The sequence below is a fragment of the Fringilla coelebs genome (assembly GCF_963513975.1).
Source record: "Fringilla coelebs genome assembly, chromosome: 3".
NCBI lineage: Eukaryota > Metazoa > Chordata > Aves > Passeriformes > Fringillidae > Fringilla > Fringilla coelebs.
Genome location: NC_140030.1, coordinates 78,676,330 through 78,697,861, shown reverse-complemented (window position 1 = coordinate 78,697,861; position 21,532 = coordinate 78,676,330). Strand labels below are relative to the sequence as shown.

General features: G+C 36.4%; 1 protein-coding gene across 3 annotated transcripts in view; it reads left to right on the top strand.

Moving 5' to 3' along the window:
* BIRC6 (baculoviral IAP repeat containing 6) overlaps positions 1-21,532 on the top strand; it is a 175,574-nt gene that overhangs the window by 90,621 nt on the left and 63,421 nt on the right. For all 3 annotated transcript variants that reach the window (XM_084202068.1, XM_084202069.1, XM_084202067.1), the window contains 9 exons: positions 2,397-2,653; positions 3,818-3,926; positions 4,431-4,652; positions 7,619-8,399; positions 9,281-9,424; positions 10,861-10,990; positions 14,366-14,497; positions 16,777-16,944; positions 19,995-20,168. In XM_084202068.1, coding sequence (XP_084058194.1) covers positions 2,397-2,653; positions 3,818-3,926; positions 4,431-4,652; positions 7,619-8,399; positions 9,281-9,424; positions 10,861-10,990; positions 14,366-14,497; positions 16,777-16,944; positions 19,995-20,168 — 2,117 coding nt within the window. The remainder of the gene's footprint in view (positions 1-2,396; positions 2,654-3,817; positions 3,927-4,430; positions 4,653-7,618; positions 8,400-9,280; positions 9,425-10,860; positions 10,991-14,365; positions 14,498-16,776; positions 16,945-19,994; positions 20,169-21,532) is intronic.

Here is a 21,532-nt window from a genome sequence, read left to right as displayed (position 1 = left end):
TTTTTTTCCAAAGCAGGGATATTGATGCAGGGTGACCCCAACGTAGGGAATAATGTGCTCTGGCTCTATGATTTCAAAAGGCTGAACGAATGTTTTATTAAGCTATGTTATATTACTCTAATACTATACTGTACTAAAGAGATACTTAAGGAAAACCTGACAGTGTCTGAGGCAGTCATGACACAGCTTTGACCCAATTAGCCAATCAATCCAAACAACCAGCACCAGAATCCAATCAACAAATCACTCTCGGTAAACAATCTCCATAACACATTCCACATGTGCAAAACAACAGGAGCAGCAAGTAGCCATAAGAATTGTTTTCTTCTCTGAAGAAAAGAAGAAGAATTGTTTTCTTTTCTTCTTCTTTTCTTTCTTCTTCACTGCCTTCCCCAGGAAAAATCCTGGGAGAGAGAACCATGTCTCTCTCTCTGTTCAGAGAATGTGAATATCACCTTTAAGCAGTACTTCTGCCTTCTTTGGTAGCATGCTTAGTCTGCAAATATAAAAGGGAACGTTTTGTCCCTGCAATGGTGAGAGAATATAAAGCACAGGAAAGCATTTTGAGTTGCATTTTGTGTTTTTAATGGGTAGGCAGTTGTCAAAAAAAATGGAGTGCCAAAATACTTCTTATCCTTACAGAAGTCAACGGAGTTACATAAGTATTGGAGCAGGAGTAGAAGTAGAACAATGGAATGTTTTGTGGAAGTCATATCTAATATTGGTGTTTGCAAACATTTCAGAAATAGAAGCTGAAGGTTCTTATGATTCTGGCATATCAGCAAGATTTCTTTTCAAAAGCGTTTATTTGTTTAGGTGGCATTTAGAGTTTCTTACTCGTTTTAAAAATAAATAAATGAACACTGTAAGAATTTTTTTAAAGTGTCAGCATTTTCCAACTTTGAATTTAATTTACAGGACGGATTTTTGACATTTGCTGGTTTTTAAATTTAGCTTACTAAATTGTTAAAACTCATTAATTTTAAATATTTAATCTTTGAACCTTAATGTTTTTAAATTTGAACAGAACTTTGGAAAGTTTTAAAAACCTTTCTTTTGCAGGGAAAAATTGAGATCATAAGTAAATTTAGAGAACATGAATACTGTAAGTGTACATTTATAAAAGCTGTATAACTGAAATTGGTCTTTGCTCTTAAATAGCAGTGAAGAAAATTACTATAGCCAAATTATACTATATTTTTACTTAAGAAATGGTTAGAATAAGGTCACACAAGAATAACCAGTATCTAAAGAAAGAAGGTCAATGTATGTTCCTCATTTCTCTAAATGTTTTATTGTAGCTTTCAGCTTAATGTTGTAAGTATCTCAATAAAAGAGTGATAGTAATGTGAAACATATATTCAGTAAACTTACTTTAGACATAACAGAGAACTTGCTCTTTTTAAATTAATTAATCCAATTGATTTAGGAGTAAGTGATTTGTAAAATTAAATTGTAAGCCTAATTTAGGATCTGTAATAAATTTTGCATTTTTTTTAAACTGTGGTAAAGGTTAGTTGTGCAAACAACCTACTAGTTTAGAACTTGTCAGTGAAAGATGCCATTTATCTCACATGCAGCTTAGGTTGCCATCTTGTTCATGATTCTACTTTAAATAGTGTTGAGGTGTGAAGTCTAATAGATGTGTTTCCAAATTGATTTGATTCCAATAGGTTTATTTCTCAGGATTTATTATTAAAAGAACTTATGAATGATTTTGTCGAAGAATGAGAGACATGAGGGAAATGTAGTAGCTAACACATTTTTAATTTCTGTGATTTTTCTAAATGTATTTTAAATCAGGTTCCCTAAGGTTCACTGTAGTTTATTGTAAATATGTATGATCCTAAAAGTTTGTAATGTCAGGGAAGTTGTGCAGCTGTATAATTTTAATGCCAATTATTGTTGCATTTCACTCATTTTGATGTAAATAAAACCAATACACAAGCAAATAAAACCCAACAAAAAAGGAAAAACCCAACAATCAATAAAACCCAAACCTGCCCCACACCCATCCCTGTGTATAAACACCTTCCCTTTCATCCTTCCCTCAACAGGGAAGGATTTCTTCCTATTGGAAGAAATATGTATGTGAATCTTGAGAAATCTTGAAAAACCTTAGTAATAAAACTTGTAGGCTCTTAACTCTTTCTGTCGACAGACCCTGCCTTTCTTATGATCTTTCCAATGGGTCCACAGACCCTGCCTTTCCAATGATTGCAGCAGCATTACTAAGTGTATTTCATTATGGTCTTAAATGCAGTCATTTGCTTTGCTCAGACAATGTTTGATCATGTCACAGAAGTTTTCTGCAGTACTTGTGCTGTAATCTAATACAGGTAAAAAGTAATACAATAAAATAATACATTAGCTCATTTTTCTGTTTTCCTTTTCAGTATTGGATGGTTAAGATTATTACACCATTGCCTCACTCACATAAGTGATTTGGAAGGAATGATGGCCAGTGCTGCAGCACCCACTGCTAATCTGTTGCAGACATGTGCTGCTTTACTAATGTCTCCTTATTGTGGGATGCATTCTCCTAACATTGAGGCTGTGCTTGTGAAAATTGGGCTTCAGTCCACCAGAATTGGCTTAAAATTGATTGACATTCTTCTAAGAAACTGCTCAGCATCAGGGAGTGATCCTGCAGGTGAGTGCAGTGTATTTCTTTTCAATTGTTGCTTAAAAGCATTGTTTGTATCAAAGTACAAATGCAGCGTATTGGCATGTTGCTTTCTGGTTCTGAGCCTGGGTTGCTAGGACTTGACATTGTGCTTTGTTTGGCTTCTGAGTATCACAGTCTGTGTTTGTGGATAGTCCTGCCAGGATAAAGCAGTGCAACCAGGTTTGTATGGTTTCTCATAATTAGATGGGTGTTCCGAAGGAAGCATCGGATGCACAGTGTATCTTAAATGCTTCTTACTCTAGATACTGTGTCCAAATGTTTTTAAAATAAAGAGCACTGCCACAAATGCTGCTAAGGAAAACTAATGCAGCAGAATTTGGGCAGCAGTAGTCTGTAGAACAGTATGAATTCTGAATACCACTCAACATTGAAAATATTTATGTGTAGAGGTACATAATGAAGAGACAATTACATTCTATGTCCCACAGTGAAGTTTTGCTGAAGCTTTCTGTTAGTGACCTGGGGGTTTTATATTTATGGTTTCATACCACTTTGCTGTTTAGTGGTTTCTAAATGAATGAAAACAAATTCAATTTTTCCTGTTTTGAGGTTGCTATCAGAAAACACTCTTTTTAAAATGGCTTCCATTACTTGTTTTGCTATGAGTTAGTGTTTCAGCATAGACTGCTCTGTTTTGCTGGAATGTTGTTAGATAGGAAAGTACTTTGTGGCAGGGCAGAGGATGAACACAGTGAGGAGAAGCTGAATAGGAAATAATCTGTGGAAATCATCAGCTGTAATCCCATTGATGGAAATTGGAGTTAAATAAGCTTTCATTTTGAAAAAAGTGTTTGCTTCTGTAAAGCAAGAGGTTTGACAGCTCTATTGGAATTAGTCATGTCTTTTTGGAATATGTTGAAGAAAACCCTGTTATGCAGACCTCCCAGTCTGATATCTGATGAGTGTTGTAATGGTTTTTCATTTCGTAGTAAAGCTGAACATTGGACATACAAAATGTGCAGTATTGAGACAGTGGTGTGTATAGGAATTTCATCCTTATGTTAATGAGAAAACTTAATTCAATGTTAATATTGCAATTCTGTAATAATGTCATTAGTACACTTAAAAAAATATGTATGTAAGTACTTCTATTATTTCCCCTCCCCTTTTTTTTTTGAATGCGGCAAGATCTGAATAGCCCTTTACTGTTTGGAAGATTAAATGGTCTCTCTTCTGACTCCACAATAGACATTCTTTATCAGCTTGGAACAACTCAAGACCCTGGAACAAAAGATAGGTAATGCTATTTGGGTTGTCATATGGAAGCATATTCAAAAAATAACCAGCTAAACAGTGGCTTGATATTAGTTCACAAAACCAAACATTTTTGGAATCTCATTGTTAGGAGGTAGCATGGAAGTGTAGAAATCTGATTAAGCTCTCCCAGTTTTCTGTCCTAGCTCTTTTCATCCTTTTCAGGGAATGCTGTCCCTCTATTTCTGCTCTTATAAATGTGATAAAACTTTGGTTTTCAATTGAATTTTCTCTCAGTCAGAACTTAGATACCTGCTATATTTTCTTTTTTTTTGTAGAAGGTTCACATTTAGCTGTCCAAGATAAATTTTTTTAATTAATTTTTGCCCATATCTGAGTCTTGAGAAAAAAGAGCTTGAGCTCACTCTCAAACTTTACATCAAAGAAAGGGAAATGTGTAAATTGGATTACAAAAAACCAGCAAGCTGATTTGACTCTGAGTGTTTCTTTGCTCGTTTATAATGTGCAACATCATCTTGTCTTACAGAATTCAAGCATTGCTGAAATGGGTCAGTGATTCTGCAAGAGTTGCAGCTATGAAAAAAAGTGGCCGGGTCAGCTACATCTGTCCCAATAGCTCAACCAGAGAGTATGGGCTCCTGATGCCATCTCCTTCCCACCTGCATTGCGTAGCGGCAATTCTGTGGCATAGTTACGAATTGCTCGTTGAATACGATTTGCCAGCGCTGCTGGACAGGGAGCTCTTTGAGTAAGTAAAGCAAAGTTTAGCACCACATTATTTTTGTAATTAAATTATTTTATTCACGGATATAATACAACTTGAAGGGCGCTTGTTGTGAAGTAGTAGTGGAAAGTGATATGCCTGAAGTTAATTGATAGAGTGGATACCTAAAGATATCCAAACAGATACTTTTGTAGTTCTAAACTCAAAGCTGCACTTCACATATTCCAGGTATAATTGTGTTTAAAGACCCAAAAATCTGAAATGAAACAGAAAATCCAAGTGTATACTTGCATATATATGTGAAAGGTAAGCTGGTTCATGGTTTTGTTCATGGGGTATTTTAATGGACTGTTCTTGTTGAAATTGTTTGCAGTAATTTTCACAGTAGGTATAAGTAGGTATATATTAGGATGCTATTGCAGAAGCATTATTTTATTTGTCTCAGTATCCAATATCTATAACTGAGAGGTGGGAAGGTGGAGATGTTTTCTTGGAGTTTTCACTTCTCTTCGGGCTAGCCTGACCTGAAAGAAATGAAGGCACAAAATCTGGAGTGAATCTTAAACTATGAACTTGCTTCATTTTGATGTGTTCTAAAGAGAAGTTCACCCTAAACACCAAATGTATACCCTCAGTGACTCCCAGAATGAAAATATAGGATATAATATTTGCAGTTTATGTTGCTTAACTATCTCTTCCATTTAAACAACAAAAAAAAGCCACATAACATTTTTTCACATATTTTATAGAAAAATGGCTGTTAAATTATGGTATCTGGCATTAATCAGGCAGCTTTGATTTGTACTGTTGAATGCAGTTGCAGTTAATGAAGGGATCTTTGGACATGGTTTTGTTGTTGCTCTTAAGAAACCTTCATATTTTTCCACAACCAGTCTCCTTTAAGCACAGTCAAACATTAAAGCACTATCAAGAGTATAAGTTACGATTACAGGTACAAGCATGTGGAACTCTTACATATGTGCAATGTTACTCCAAGCAAGACAATTTCCAAAGACGCTTCAGTGATACAGTGATGTAGATAACTTTTAATACAGTGATGTAGATAACTTTTAACTTTTAATTGCTCATTTTGGCAATCTGTTCAAGGATTTTAAATTGCAGGTCAATTAGTCTTTTTAGCAATACACTTTAACAGAAATACATTTTCAGGATATATTTTAATAAATACGTACTTTCCAATAAAATTGTACTTTCTAATATAAAAAGACTTTCTAAAATGGACAGCCCAATTAGCTTTGTATAAAATCTCTATATAAGTGGGTTTCACAGCTGAGTTCCTGTCTTTTGGAGGAAAGTGTGTTGTTTTCGTCAGAGGGAGAAATGATAGTTTGTACCTAGTTTGAGTACGCAAGTTTTAATATGACCCTGTTCCCCTACCTCCTGCCAGATATAAAACTATCACTCATATAGGCCACCATCTGAAGCAAATTATAAAAGCTTTTTTATCAAAGTTATATGGGCAAATATTTTTTCTAAGAAAAGTAATTTTTCATGTGTATTCTTCATTTTCTTTGATATTGTCACTTTTGAAATATTGTAATGGATCCTAGCTATAGCTCCAAGTTTCTCCTTCATGTGATGAATCTCTTTGTTCTTGGAAATATTTTCCCATCATCCTCATTTTCCATTTCAGTATTTTTGCTTTGGCCAATGGATGCTAATCAAATAGTTATTTTTAAATATGTTTTTAGAAAAAAAACTTATTTTTCATTGAGCATGAACTCATCCTGAAGGTTTTGGCATTTGGATTGTGTTAATATTTAGTTGGAGAAGAGTTAAGTGTAGCTTTATTACATGTGGACTTTTGGAAATTGTGACTGTCTTTCCAGAGTTATAGATCATTTAGCCACTGAGATGAGTTTTCTGTTGGGGAGGGGTTTTATCAACCCTTGACTGGTGATAAATCCAACTTTTGGTTAGACCCAGAGAGTTCCTTGAATTCCTAGGGTGCCCTTAGACTAAACATAGAATAACATTTCCATCTGGAAGAAGGGAAAACAATCCTTGCCTTCAAATGGGAATGCAAGATACAATAATACATCCACATTTAATTTAAAACCCTAGCATTGAATGGCATGAAGTGCATATTGACCTCTGTATGTAAATGTTAAGATCATGTAACACCTGTGGTGTCAAGGTACTGTGAATGCAGTTTGGAGAACTGGTGGGGTTTTTTTTTTAAAGTACTTCAAATACTCTGAACAAGTCTGTGTGAAGAAATTATCATTTTACTTTACAAGTACCCCTTCTGAAATTTAAGCTGGATAACAGGAGCTAAATTAGCTTCTGCACTCGTATGGCTTGGATTAGCATTCAAGCAGATAATATTTGGATGTGATGCCAAAGGTAGGTGGGAACATCAGAATAGCTGAGGAATAATTCTGTTGTTAACTTGTGTCCTAAATTTAGGTCAAGTAAGGATAACAAGGGTGTGTTGTCCAACAAACAAGGTTGTTGCTGCTTTCATTTTTTTGCAGCATCTTTAAGAAAATGCCTAATAAGGGAAATTTTCAAAATTTTTGAAACATGTTAAAGTACTTTCAGGTCTTAGAAGGAATTGAGACCTTCATGGAAATTACCTCTGTACACACACATAAGATCATGTGTGTGATCCTAACAGCTTGCAGCTTGGAGAATTGACAGCATAAAGAGTTGGTTAAAAATGGATGAGATGTATGACAACTGTTGAAATAACAAAATCTGGTTTTTGTGTGCAGCTGGATTATATCTATTTAAAATACAGTATGGTGAAAGAAATTTAAGCATACAGTTGAGAAATGCCTTTTGGGTCATCGGTATCCTGCTGATATTGTGATCTAAAAGAAACTTACAAGTTCAGCACGGAGTGTTTCACAGCAGCTTCTATAATAGTAAATCATAAAAGTGCAAAAAGATTGTATGAACCAATGATAAAAAAGAGAAAAATAACTGGCAGGCTATGTATTGATACAATTTTCTGTCTTCTACAGGTCACTGTTTAACTGGTCCATGTCTCTTCCCTGCAACATGGTTTTGAAGAAAGCTGTTGATAGTTTGCTTTGTTCCATGTGCCATATCCACCCAAATTATTTTTCCTTACTGATGGGATGGATGGGTATCACTCCTCCTCCAATGCAGTGTCAGCACAGACTGTCTATGACTGATGACAGCAAAAAGCAGGACCTTAGTTCATCTTTGACAGATGACTCTAAAAATGCACAAGCCCCTCTTGCACTAACAGAGTCTCACCTGGCTACTCTTGCTGCCTCATCTCAGTCTCCTGAAGCTATCAAGCAGTTACTGGACTCAGGTTTGCCTTCACTGCTTGTAAGAAGTCTTGCTAGTTTTTGCTTTAACCATACTTCTAGCTCTGACTGCACTGCACAATCAATGGATATCACCCAGGACAGGCTCAGGAGGCACCATGTTCCACAGCACTTTAATAAAATGCCCATCACGGCAGACCTGGTTGCTCCTGTTCTCAGGTTTCTGACAGAAGTTGGCAACAGCCACATGATGAAGGATTGGTTGGGTGGCTCTGAAGTCAATCCATTGTGGACCGCACTTTTATTCCTGTTGTGCCATTCTGGTGCTACCTCTGGAGGACACAATATGACAGCACAGCAGACCAGTGCAAGATCCAGCTCGCTTTCTTCAACTGTAACCACAGGATTGACCACTCAGCAGCGGACAGCAATTGAAAATGCAACAGTTGCTTTCTTCCTCCAGTGCATCTCCTGCCATCCTAATAACCAGAGACTTATGGCACAGGTGAGAGAGAAAAATAATAATAATGTTTGAAAACTTTCTGTGTTTTTCACCTTTCTTTATAATAACTTGGGGGTTTGTAAACTGTCATTGACTGGAAAAATTTTATATTAAAATTGTTAGCTTGTTGATCTGAGTCTGAAACGTAAAAAAATATTTTGGCATGGCTGTCTAGTCCTGTGTCTAGATTTGTATTCCTCTTGGTTTAGAGAAATAAACTTTAGACCAAACTCCAAAAGACTGTTTAATTGGATAGGGCTGAACTTTTGTGAAATGGAATTTGAACAGCAAGCTTCACACGTATTTTATATTAGTAACCTAAGGAGATTTCCTGGGAAGTTTGCTTGTGCAACCTGTGTCCAAGGAAATACAGGGTACTGCAGAATATGGCTTTGCATTTGGCATTCTAGAGCAGATTCAGCTATCTTTGTCATTTTCATTAACCTTGCAGACCTAGCTGAATGCAAGTATAATGAAAAAATGGTTTTTCAGCATTAAAAATAATGATGCTCTAGGAAGAAGTAGACTTCAGAAAAAATTGAGTCAGTTCTCTGTTAATGGCTGGGAGTAATACTGCATTATGCCATGGGAAATGTTTGCTTTAGAGATTCAAAAGCTGGGTTTATAACTATTTTAATTTTTTTATATCTTTTTGAGAAATCTATATGTTTACAATTACTTTGATGCTGGAGTCAGCGTTTTAAACTTTTATATTAACGGCCTTATTTGCTGCTGGTGTTTTCTTCAATGGTGTTCATTTCTGAGCTGGTGTGGTAACTGGAAGTGGATCTCAGGCACTGCCTACTACTTTGGCTGTGTAGAGCTATATTTTAAAGACCTAAATGTAGAAATATTTTAAATCTGATGATATTTTGCCTTCTCAGGTTCTCTGCGAATTGTTCCAGTCCTCTCCTCAGCGTGGGAACCTCCCAACCTCTGGAAATATTTCAGGATTTATTAGGAGGCTTTTTTTGCAGCTGATGCTGGAGGATGAGAAAGTGACTTTGTTTCTTCAGTCACCTTGTCCAGTAAGAATTTTTGATACCGTATGGTAAACGTGGAATAAATTTAGCCTGTGAATCTTGTCTGAGTATATTCACCTTTGTTTGACATGTTAGCAGCTTTTTACTGCCGTACACATTATGGAATTTTGGAAAGGAATGTGCTGTTAAATTTTAACTCATAATTTTAGAAGGAAATTCAAGGCACTGTGCTACAATAACACAAAATATTTGTTGGAAATATACTGTTTCTGAAGGATATGACAACTGAAATTTATCTTACAGAAGGCTTTTTAATAGAACCCTTACACACCAGCAATAAATATAGATACAATATCTGTTCAGCAGTCCTTAGTAGTATCATTATGGATCAGTCATAGTCAAAATTTGCAGACATGCTTCAGCAGTTAGCCAAAATGCCATGAATAAATTGAGTGACAAATATGCAGATTAATTTATAAAGCAGATGTATGCTTTATGGTCCCACATGCTTCACTGGAACAGAATTGCAATTGATGTCTGAAGTGCTCTCCATTGAAGGCTGTGACTAAAAAAATAGGGCAAAACCAGAAGTTTCTTTAAAAGATCTGATACTCCCACATAAAGATACTCCAGAAAAAAGTATTTGCTGCTTTGGTTTCTGCATCTCAGAAAAACACTGAGAAATTGTGTTCTTAGTGAGATGATTCCTCCTATAAGATGCAAAGAGAAACCTTAAAAATAACCTGAATGTACATGATACACTTCTGGAATATCCAACAACATAACCTTTCGAAGATTGGTTCCCCATTTTTATCTTAAAAGTTCTTACCAAAACTGTTTTTCAGAAGCTCAGTTCTGGTTGTCAGGAAATAAATTTTTTTTAATTGCATTGCGCAACAATGAATTGGTCCTGTAAGTTCAAATGAATAAACAGGTCTTCAGGGCTGTCTAAAATACGTTATGGTCAAATATTTGCCATGTTTTAAATAATAGTGACTTAGTTACCTGTCATAATAACAAAAGTAGATATTAAATCTAGAACAAACTTCCTCCTCAAGTGAGAGCAATAGAAAAACATCATCTTTCTCTACTCAAAGTACATTGTTATTTTTCAGTATTTAGTTTCAAAGTTAAGTTTTTATTTCCTAAATAATTGCAAGTCTCAGGCATGTGATTTTTCTCTCATATTACACCTATGTAAAATGATGGAATTTTTTAAAGCAAAGATGATATCATACTGTTTCCGGTCCTAAAAATATTGTAGGCTTTCAAAACAAATTATTTGGAGTTAAAAAGCTGAATATGTCCTATTTTGATGTCCTATTACTGTTTACCTCTAAAGTTGAAGGATGTATTAGTTTTCTTTTTTAGCATACTAAAAGTTTTGCTTTATCTAGCTGATGTGGCTTTATAAGAACATAGTGATTTTTATTTCTCAATGTTAAAGTCATAATTAATGTTGACTGTTTTTTTCCTTTCAGCTGTACAAAGGTAGAATTAATGCTACTAGTCATGTAATTCAACATCCAATGTATGGAGCTGGACACAAATTTCGTACTCTTCACTTGCCTGTCTCAACAACTCTTGCAGAGGTTCTTGATCGTGTGTCAGGCAAGTTTGCAATAGTTCATGGTTTTGTTTTGCATCTTTTTTAAAGGCAGTTAAAAAAAAACTTAAATTGTTTGTTTGACCATACAAATGATACTGCAAATACCAGTCTTTAAAACACACTATCTTTCATCCTTTCATTACATTTCCCCAAATTTTGGCAGTTAAATAGCCTGGAACTTAGTGGTACATCTCAAGGTGGGGATGTATGTCCTGTGAAAAGGACCTTGATAAGGGCTCCATCTAATTTCTGTGGTTATACATTTGTCTGCTCTACAAATATTTGGATTTGCTTATTAAATAAAAAAGGGAAAGTATAATTTACTTTAAGATATTAATTTTAAAATTATGCACAGTGAGAGGATAATGTTATAGCATTAATTTATTTACTTGTTTTTTTAAATTTCAGTACTTTCAGTTATGCTACTTGAATATACACTGAGAGATGAACCTCTCTGTAGGGAACTCTGTTGATCAGGCTTTCACAGACCATAATATGGATTTTGACACCTAAATGGTAGACATCTTAATCTTAAATGAATCCCACCTTCAGCCTTTTAGTGGTTATTTAATACTTCAGGAAACAGAACTATATGTTAAAGATTAGGGTTAATAATTTTTTTAAGTTTAGTTAACAAGTAGAATTCATACTGAAGATGTCATCTCCATGCCAGAGTTCTCTAGGTAAAACCAGGCAAAATGCAAGTTGATTCTCTTCTAGTAATAAATGGAGCAAAAATTGTTTGGACATGTTAAATGAAAAATCAGTTTTATACATGTCTAGTTTTAAAAAAATAAACAATTCCAGGACTTCCTTTTTACTCTTAAAATGTAGTTCTCAATAATACCAAAGAAAAGTCAAAGATTGTTAGGGCAATTACATTTTTGCCATTTGGGAGATGTGCACTGAAGGGTGTGCTCTTATTGTCTGTTCAGCTGACTAGGTATGTATGCTCTTATATGTGGGTGTACTTGATTGTGTACTTCTCTGGAACTCAGGGTAGATCAACTTTTAATTTATGAGACAGGTCTTCATGGAGTTAAAAGCAACTATTGCTTTTTTATATCTATGGAAAATTTTTACATTTATGAATTTGTTGGGGCAATAAATGTTGGCTAACGAGCTGATAGGAGTGCTAAAATATTATTTGGCAGAATACTAGAAAGGACAAGATGTGTTTTAGGATTTTAATAGAAAAATATCTGTTCCTAGCTAAATGCTTGAATCTTATTTATCAAGGAATAGTTTACTATTTCTGATAGAATTCTGTGTTTATTTACTGTCCAGAGAGTCATGTTTGAAATGTGACTAGGGTTTTTCTGACCACAAACTGCGCAAGGATCTCATTACTGTAATGGGTGGGATGGTCACTTCATACGGGGTAGAGATCAGTTGCTGAGCAGTGACATAAACTGTACTGAGTAGCTGCCTTAGTGGTGCATTGTTGTCAGCTTGATAGCCAGTGCTAATAAGGTCTGGAGAGGAGAATGTGATGATGTGGTAAACTCATGTTTGAAATTGAAAATGGTCAAGTGCTGACTAGGGCACCATAACTTTAGGGTTTGCCACTGCATTGTTATATCTTGGCTTTGTGGTTCTTGTATGGCATTCTATGAAGTCCATGGTTAGGACAGAGTAAGGAAGACTTGAATATAAGACGAGCAAGCTCTGTGTTTAGGGTGAGAGAGAGAGAAGGGGTGCACTGGGGTAGAAAATAAAGAAAAGGCTGTCACCACTATAGCAATAGAAGTCATGAAGAGCCTGTGTCAGAATCTGTCACTTGGGTTAACTTCTTTTTTCTTTACTACTGGTAATGTCTCAAATTAACCATTTCATACTTTCTGCATTAAAAAGTCACAAGGCCCATATTCATTTTGTACTTTTTTCCCAGCTTTAAAAAAGTAGAGGGAGAGAAAGGGGTCATAAAATCGTTGATAGATCTGCTGTTTGCATCCCTTCACCATAGGAAGAAAATGTGTACTACACAGCAGATAGGATTGCCTGGATGAGTACCAGTTGTTTTTTATTTCATGCACCTTAGTCTTGAGTTACTGCTGGAGTCAGAAAAACTGAACAACAAATCTGGATTTTGTCTGAGTAGTTAAAATACCACTGCTTAACCTTCTTTAATAATTTTATTAATGACCTTTAAATTCCCCAGCAGTAAGTGGACATTGAGTCCATGGGACAAAGCTAGAGCAACTCAGAAATTTAATAATAATAGTAGTACTACTAATAATAATAATGAAAAGCCAAAATCATAGTCTCACAGATAGATACATTTGTTTATGTGTGTGTATGTATACACACACGTGTTTGTATATATACACACAGATCTATACATAGAGGGAGTGTATGTGTGTGAATGTTGAGTCCTAAGTGGCAGTAGTTTCACACTCTGTATCTCTTTTTAGTCTGCAGTGCTGTCTAATTGCAGGCATAACTAATGTCTTCAGGCACAAATCATAATATATTTCCAAATCATGTCCCTCTCAGCACCTCACCCACTGGTGACACACAGTTAAAGGCAGATGCATGGTACTTTTAGGTCTTGAGTCTGGTTGTACCTTAAAGCTGCTGTGGCTATGTGGAAACAACTCAGAAGCAATTAGAGAATTACTTGGCCATTCTGGTGCCAGTGTTGTACCACACAGGCTATGAAATTGTCCATTGTCACCAATCATAAGTGATTTAATAAGTTAGAGTTAATAATGTACTGATAGTTGTGATTTATGCTACTTGAACTGAAAAATGGTCAAACTGCAGTAATCTAATGTCCTCTTAAAGAGCTCAAGATTTGGTTGTGTAATGAACTTCAGGCATCTTCCAATTACAAAGGAAGAGAATTTACCAGTTCTGAAATTGGATCAGTATGTAACAAGAAATACCCAGACCCAAATACAAGAGCATGTTTAAATAAGCATGTCTTCAGCTGTCCTTAAAAAAAAACGTTTTGGTATTTCTTTTTTTGTTGGATTTTTTTGCTGTTGTTGCGTTGTCAAGATTTTTTGTGGGTTTTTTGCTTCATTTGGTTTGGGTTTGCATAGGGATTTTTTTGCTTAATCTCATTTTTTGTTTGTTGCAGTGGTTTAGTGGGTTTTTTAATGTGAAAACACTTGACTCATCAAGTAATGGCTTTAAACTGTTACAGATTTAAATTGGCAGAGGACAGAGTTTTGGAGAAAGAAGGGAACAGAATTACTATATCTTAATTCATAGGTATTGACAAGACTATTGCTGCCTGTGTTGGAACTCTGAAATGCTGCAATAGTTGAGAATAGCCGTGTTAACGGCTTAGAAACTAATAAAATCAACTTAGTATCTTGAAATACTTTTTTTCCTCTTTCTTTGTCCTTATCCCCTCCATCCCCATATAGATACACCCAGTATTACAGCTAAGCTAATTAATGAACAGAAGGAAGATAAAGAAAAGAAGAATTATGAGGAGAAAGAAAAAGTTAAAGCAGAAAATGGATTTCAGGACAATTACAGCGTTGTTGTTGCTTCTGGTATGTCTTTTTCTTCTATCTTTTATAAAATCGATCTCTCTGGTGTTAAAAGTGTGTTGGGGGAAGAAAATATCCACCAATAATTAACTTTATTACTAGTGATGGTTAGAAAGATTGTAGCATCTGGTACTACAATTGTAATGTTAGCCAGCAAAGATTGATTCCTGGTGAAACAGCTGCCTCTAGTAGATGATACTTTGACAAATTTGTCAAATTTATGTACACCTAAATAAATGCGTCAGTGATATCTTCATGGATGCTGTTACTAGGGTATTTTACAGCATTTTTTTAAAAACAGCCCTGGAGCTTGGAGGGTATTATTGCTTCTACTTTTTGCAGTAGCTGGTACAACAGGGTTTAGTCACCTCTCTTCTGAAAATGTGCTTTGGAAATAAAAGGTATCTGCATATTTTGCAGAATAGCTAATGGTACTCTGCTAAAAACTGTCAAATGGAGATTTTGGCATAAACCCGTGTTATTCTACTTGGAAACAACTAATACTGGAGTTTCTTTCAATGCATTCAGTTTATAAAAACTATTGAATCAAATCTTCAGAAGTCTTTCATGTAAGCCCTTTTCCTTACAAAAATGCAAACCTTTTGTTGGAGCATATAGATTGAACTTAGTAATTTTGCAGTAGTACACAAATGTTACACTTTAGATAATGGCTGTAGAAGTCATTTGGTCTTTCTGTTTGAAGTTGATGAATGAACTTCAAACTGCTCCCTTCCTATCTAGCTTTCTGCCATTATTGAGGTACCTCGAGTTCGTTCACACTTAATGAAGCATAAAGCAGAGATGCTGATTTCCCTTGACTTTTGGCACCAATATTTCTTAAGCTTTTTATTTCAAGTTTTTAGTTGTAGATATAACTTAACACAAAGGTTGAACAGGGCAGCAGTTTCACTGAGCTTGGTGTACATTTAAAACAACATAACTATGTTAATTACAGCATGTTTATCTGACAAAATAGTTACAGTAGTTGCCACTTAAACAAGTTAAACATGTTTTAGTAGTATCTAAAATATTGATAGGTCCAAGGAAAGGGTTAAAACACAGAAAATCTAGAAAGAAACAAAAATATAAAGCCAAGCTTGAAGATCGGGCATAGCACAGTCAGCCATGTCATTCCAGGTGCATCGTTCATCTTACTGCATGATCTCACTCGTTCTCTGTTAAAAAGAAGCAGATTTCAGTTTTTTTCTGGTGTTTCCAATTTTCTCCAATTTAGTAAGAGTTTACATTTAAACTTATTTAATTTGGACTTGTTTTTACTGCCTGTTTGTCAAATATTTTCTTCTTTTGTAATAAGTTTTCATATATTCTGAGGGTTTTTATAGTGTCCTCAGAATCTCAAGAATTTAAAAGTATTTAAGTTTTTACCTATGGGTAAAATTAATAGAGGGAGAAGATGGTATTTGCAGCCTGATCTTCCTGAGGCAAGCTAGTTTAGTGTACTAAGATTATTGAACAGTGTGTTGCGCATTAGAGCTGCTTCTAATGAACAGCTGAAACGAGAGTGTATTAAAGCATTTGAAGTGTGGATCTTGATTTTTTTGTGGCAGCTCTTGGACAATGATAAGTTAGTAATTGTCTGTCTTTATCTGTTGACCTGCTGGCTTTTTACCTCTGTCACCTGCACAGAAGGGTACATTGCAGTATAATTTTGCTGTACCTTAAGTCACTTTAAGCTGTCCTAAGATGAGGCAGTCTTGCTGTGTAATAACAGTAAGCTTTTCTGTAGCTATTCTGCCTCCTAATTTTCATGTAGTGCTTGCTTCAAATGTTTTGGGGCCAGGGAACTTGGAAAGCACATATAAAGACACCTTTCATCACATGTGGTGCTGTCAGTACTGCAGCTAAAGTCACCTTTGTAGGCTAGACAAGGGTTTATTAGCAATAATCTGTGCTGAAATACTGTCAATTGGAAAAATTTTGCCTTTCTTCCTTTCAGGTGAAAAGAATGCCTAAAAATGTTTTGCTGTAGGGCCCGTTGTGAGACACTCTTCAATGAGAGCAGAATCAGAATAGCTTTTGCTTTTTTTGTGCATGGTATCATCTAGTTATGGTTTGGTTTATATTTGTGGCTTAGGAGAATGCACAGTCTTTTGACTAAAAATACTGGGATTATATCCAAATATGTTTTTCTGGTATTTAATTAGATAGTGAGGTCAAGTTCTTACTTTTTTCTATCATTGAAGGTTTTGAGTATGTTGTATCTTGGCTAACTGAAGGTATTAAATACTAGAACAACTTGAAATTTTTTGCTTCTGTACTAGGTTTGAAATCTCAGTCAAAAAGAGCTGTTTCATCCACCCCTCCACGTCCACCATCGAGGCGAGGAAGAGTGATGGCAGATAAAGTTGGTACTTCTTCCTCAGGCGGAGAATCTTCCAGCAAGACCATTAGTGTTCCAGTCTTTCATCTGTACCATAAACTACTACCAGGTAACTTTAATAATACATTTTACATATCAAAATTATGGTCTTTTCAGTGGCTGAAACGTGATCAGGAAGTTCTTGCAATGGTAATGGGCATTAGCATCTTGGAAGTGTGGAGCTGGTAAACAGCTTTCAACTGGAAATCATTATAACATCAGCAACTGCAGCATTGTAGCATCATAGCAGCTCAAAAAAAGTGGCAATTATGTTGATTTCCCTTGAAGTTTAGTATCTTATTCCTAAAAAAACTCTCAAAACACTTTCACTCGCAAATGAAAGCAGAGTGGGTTTGAAAGGTGCCAGGTTTTCTTCCACATACAAGGCAGAACTGAACTGGTACCAATGTCCTATTACTTCAGGTTCTAAGTGGACAACCATCTTGCATTGCTCTCTGAAGGGTTGATTTACCAGTTCAGGAATATTCTTGAATTCCATAACATTTGTTTTTTAAAAACACAGCATATCCTAAGCTGTTGGTCATGTTCCATGTATGTCAGATATGGTATAGCGAGACTGGCCATCTCTCTTGTTCAGGAAGAAATTGTAGTGACTTAGATCAGGAATAAAAGACAGAAACATGAGTGAAACCCTTCATTATTGTGCAGAACAGCTTCTTGTCTAGATCCAGCTAATGGAATTAAGTGGTTAACTTCTGATCAGTCATTTTCACCCAAAAATCCCTACATTTGAAACTTACTATCCAATTACTAGCTTTGAGGCTATCCTCTGGCAATTATTAGCAGGATCGTATAACTTGGATTAAAATATCTAAAATTAATGGGTGTCCTGGTTCAGGGCAAATTTGGGAAAGAACCCCAAAGGGGTTCCTCTAGAAAAGCAGATTGAATCGGCCCCTTCCCCAACTGGTTCAGGAAGAAATACCTCCTTGGAGAAGAGTGGAAAAAAACTGTTTATTAAACAATAAAACCTAAACAATATTAAACAATAAAACCTCTTGCTGCTCCAGAAGAGATGACAAACTCAGAAAAGTCCCCTCCCTGGGTTGCAGCTTGGCTCACTCAGTCTCTTATCTGTCCCTCTGGTGCTGGACATGCTGTTGGCCCAGGCCCAGCCCAGTCTGAGCTGCCGGTGCTCCTCTGGTGTTCAGTCCAGAGCACGTTAAACAGGTCCTAAGAAAAGGAAAAAAAACCACAGTCCAGGGAACTTCTTTGCCTCAGCTAGCTAAAACAAACTAGAAGCCAAGGAGAGCTCTGTCCCGCTCTCTGTCCATTTGCAGACAACACAGTCCAGGAGCAGGAATGTGGAGGAGTGAGCGCAGTGTCTGAAAACAAACTGCGTGCTTCTTCTCTCCCACTTCACTCTCAGAACAAGTCTTAAAGGTGCAAAACTTATTCTCCAGCATAAACAGCACAGATGACTGGGGATAAAAGCATCATACAGTAAACCCAGGACAATGAGCAAAACCTGGTGGGATGAGTCCAGGGATGGGTGTGCCATGATGGGTGGCTACAGGCTCTTCTGGGGGGAGGGGGGGCAGATCAGGCGCGCAGCACTGCCAGCCAGGCAAGGGAGGGGATTGTCCTGCTCTGCCCTGGGCCGGCCTCACCTCAGTACTGGGGGCAGTTTAGGGTGGCACAACATAAGAAGGACTTAAAGCTATTGAAGATAGTTTAGAAGAGGACAATGAAGAGAGTGAAAGGCCTTGAGGGGATGCCATATGAGGGATGCCTGAGGTCGCTTGTTCGGCCTGGAGGAGGCTGAGGGGAGACCTCATTGCAGTCAACTTCCTTGTGAGGGGAGGAGGAGGGGCAGGCACTGATCTCTTTTCCAGTGACTGGTAACCAGTGACAGGACTCAAGGGAATGGCCTGAAGTTGTGTCAGGGGAGGTTTAGGTTGGATATTAGAAAAAGGATCTTCCCCCAGAGGGTGGTTGGGCACTGGATCAGGCTCCCCAGGGAAGTGGTCACAGCACCAAGCCTGACAGTTCAAGAAGCACTTGGAAAATGCTCTCAGGCACATGGTGTGACTCTTGGGGCTGTCCTGTGTAGGGCCAAGAGTTGGGCATTGATCCTTACGAGTCTCTTCCAACTCAGGTTAATCTATAACACTGCTGTTTTGGAGATGAGATCAAAACCCAGTGCCTGTTTTCAGTATGTAGCTGGTAAAGGTTGACTGTCTCGTGATGGTCATGTAAGCTGTTCTGTGTGATCTGGCCATGTCTTGCGCAGCAGACACTTAATATGTCGTACAATGACAAGGCATTTTTAATTTTTGTTTTTCTTAAGACATAATCTTCAATTGAAGAAGCAGATTGTTACCAAGGAACTCTTAGATGTTGTTTTACTTGATTAAGTACAATCAAGATGAAATGGACATGCTATTATATGATTCAACTCTAAAATATTTAATGGGTAAATCTACTTGTTTTCAGACAAAATTTTTCTGCCTTCAGATTAGCTTATAGTTTCAGGGAAGAACATGTTTGCAATCAACAAAGTAACCTAAATCTGAATTAGGATAATCAGTTTGGACTGTGTTGCATGTGCATTTCAAGTCTAGGTTGCTGTGGAGAAAAGTGGTCCTGGCAGTGCCCTTTTTTTTTATCTTCTGCTGTCCTGACACAGGAGTCATGAGCTGGGCTAGATTAGTAGGCCTGATAAATAATTGCCAGTTTCTTTGTTTTCCACTTTTTCCAATACCACCTGTTTTACCTTCTGGTCGCAGACACCTCCATGCTCCCACAATTCAAGGGTGATGCATAGGTAGTGTTTAATAGCAGGGGACAGCCAGTACCCACTTAAAATGCACATCAAATTACAGCCTTAGCCATTTGTTAAATGTGCCAAGTGCTTGTGCTCTCAGCACAGGGCTGTCTTAGGGAACGCTGGCATAGATCTTTTTGACGATTGGTTCCAAACTGATGGGGCCCCTTTTCCCAAGAGAACAAATGGTAAATCGAAGGCCTTAGTTTGGAGCCAGATGATATTTTGTCTACTTGGCTTCTGTGGTGCAAGTAATGAACAGCACCTGGATATGTATGTTAAAGTAACCCAGTGAGAATTTTCTTCTCTGACTTGATGCCTTTGTTGTCTAGGTCAGCCATTGCCAGCTGAAATGACACTTGCCCAACTTCTGACTCTGCTGTATGACCGCAAGCTCCCTCAAGGATACCGATCCATAGATTTGACAGTTAAACTTGGTTCCAAAGTAATCTCAGATCCAAGCCTATCAAAAACAGACTCGTTTAAACGTCTTCACACAGAAAAAGGTGAGTATTCTTACTGTTTTGGTATACTCCTTCTAAAAATGTTTTTGGTTTTGGCAAGAATTGTTTTGATTTTCTTGATGAGAAGCAGTGGCTTTTTGTATTTTCTTGGTTGATTTTCCTGAGCCATTCTTTTCCAGATAAGAGCTAAACTTTGTGATAAAGTACTAATTCATTCCCTGCCTAAATTGTATCTATAAGATGCTCCTATATGGTTGCTCTGGTTTCACTTTTCTATTTTCATTGTAATATTGTATGTGATACCATTGTGATTGTATAGATACAGTATATTTTATTTCTTGACGTGTATATCAGTTCTTTCTAGTAAGTAAGTGTGTTTGTGCTGTTAACCAGGGCAGATTTAGTAATACAGGAGCTGTTTGAAACCATATGAGTTAGAGAAGCCTGTGAATCTTTTTTATTGAGGTATATTAGGTACCAAATGCTGCTTTGAAAATGGGGATTTCTCTCAAGCCATTTAAGCAGATCTTATAACTCCAACTTCTAAAAACATTTAACATTTTCTAATATGATATATTTCTTGATGATACTTCTGCCAATTCCTTGCTATCTACTTGCTGGGGAAGGGGAGAGGAGGAGATCTATCCCAGGAGTCTGTTCTGAAATACTTTTATATCATTCCTTTAGGCAAGACTTAGAGAAATGGGACTTTGAAATTAAGCTAATTGTGATCTGCTGATCATCAGCCTACTGACACAGCATAGAATTCCAGAATTAACTATTCAGTTTTTTTCAGACAGGGGCTTCTTTTAAAACCTGTTCATTTGATAGTCTGTTTCTAGAAAAGATAAGACACAGAAATGTTGAAAAACAATTATAATTTTCTTGATATCTGGTCTGAAATAAGCATTTTATGACTCTATGCAGTGTCTCGATATATGATATCTCTCACTATTAAGAGACATATCTTTTTCAAATAATACTTTGGTTTACTTATGATCTTTATTTAAATTCTAAACATACAGTAAGTGTTTTACTATTTGAATAAAATTCAAATCTTTAGAGAAGGTTCAATATAGTAGTAAAGTTGTGTGAAGACATAAAGGTCCTCTGAACTTTTATTAAGTTCTTGGGCACTTTTTTTTAACTTGAGATAAATACTTTTGGAAAATTTGAGCTTCTCATTACAAATCCATTGATCTGTGGTGATATACAAGAAAATATTAGTTATATTCACAATCACCACTCAGCAATAATGAAGGTCAGAGCTACTGCTTTTTCTTGACTAGTGTGTAATATCTAGAGAAATTATTCTTACATATCAGTGCTCCCTTACTTGCTACTTATAGTAGACCGCAGACTTTTTGACACCTGGATAGATTTTTGACATGCTAGATAGATTTTAT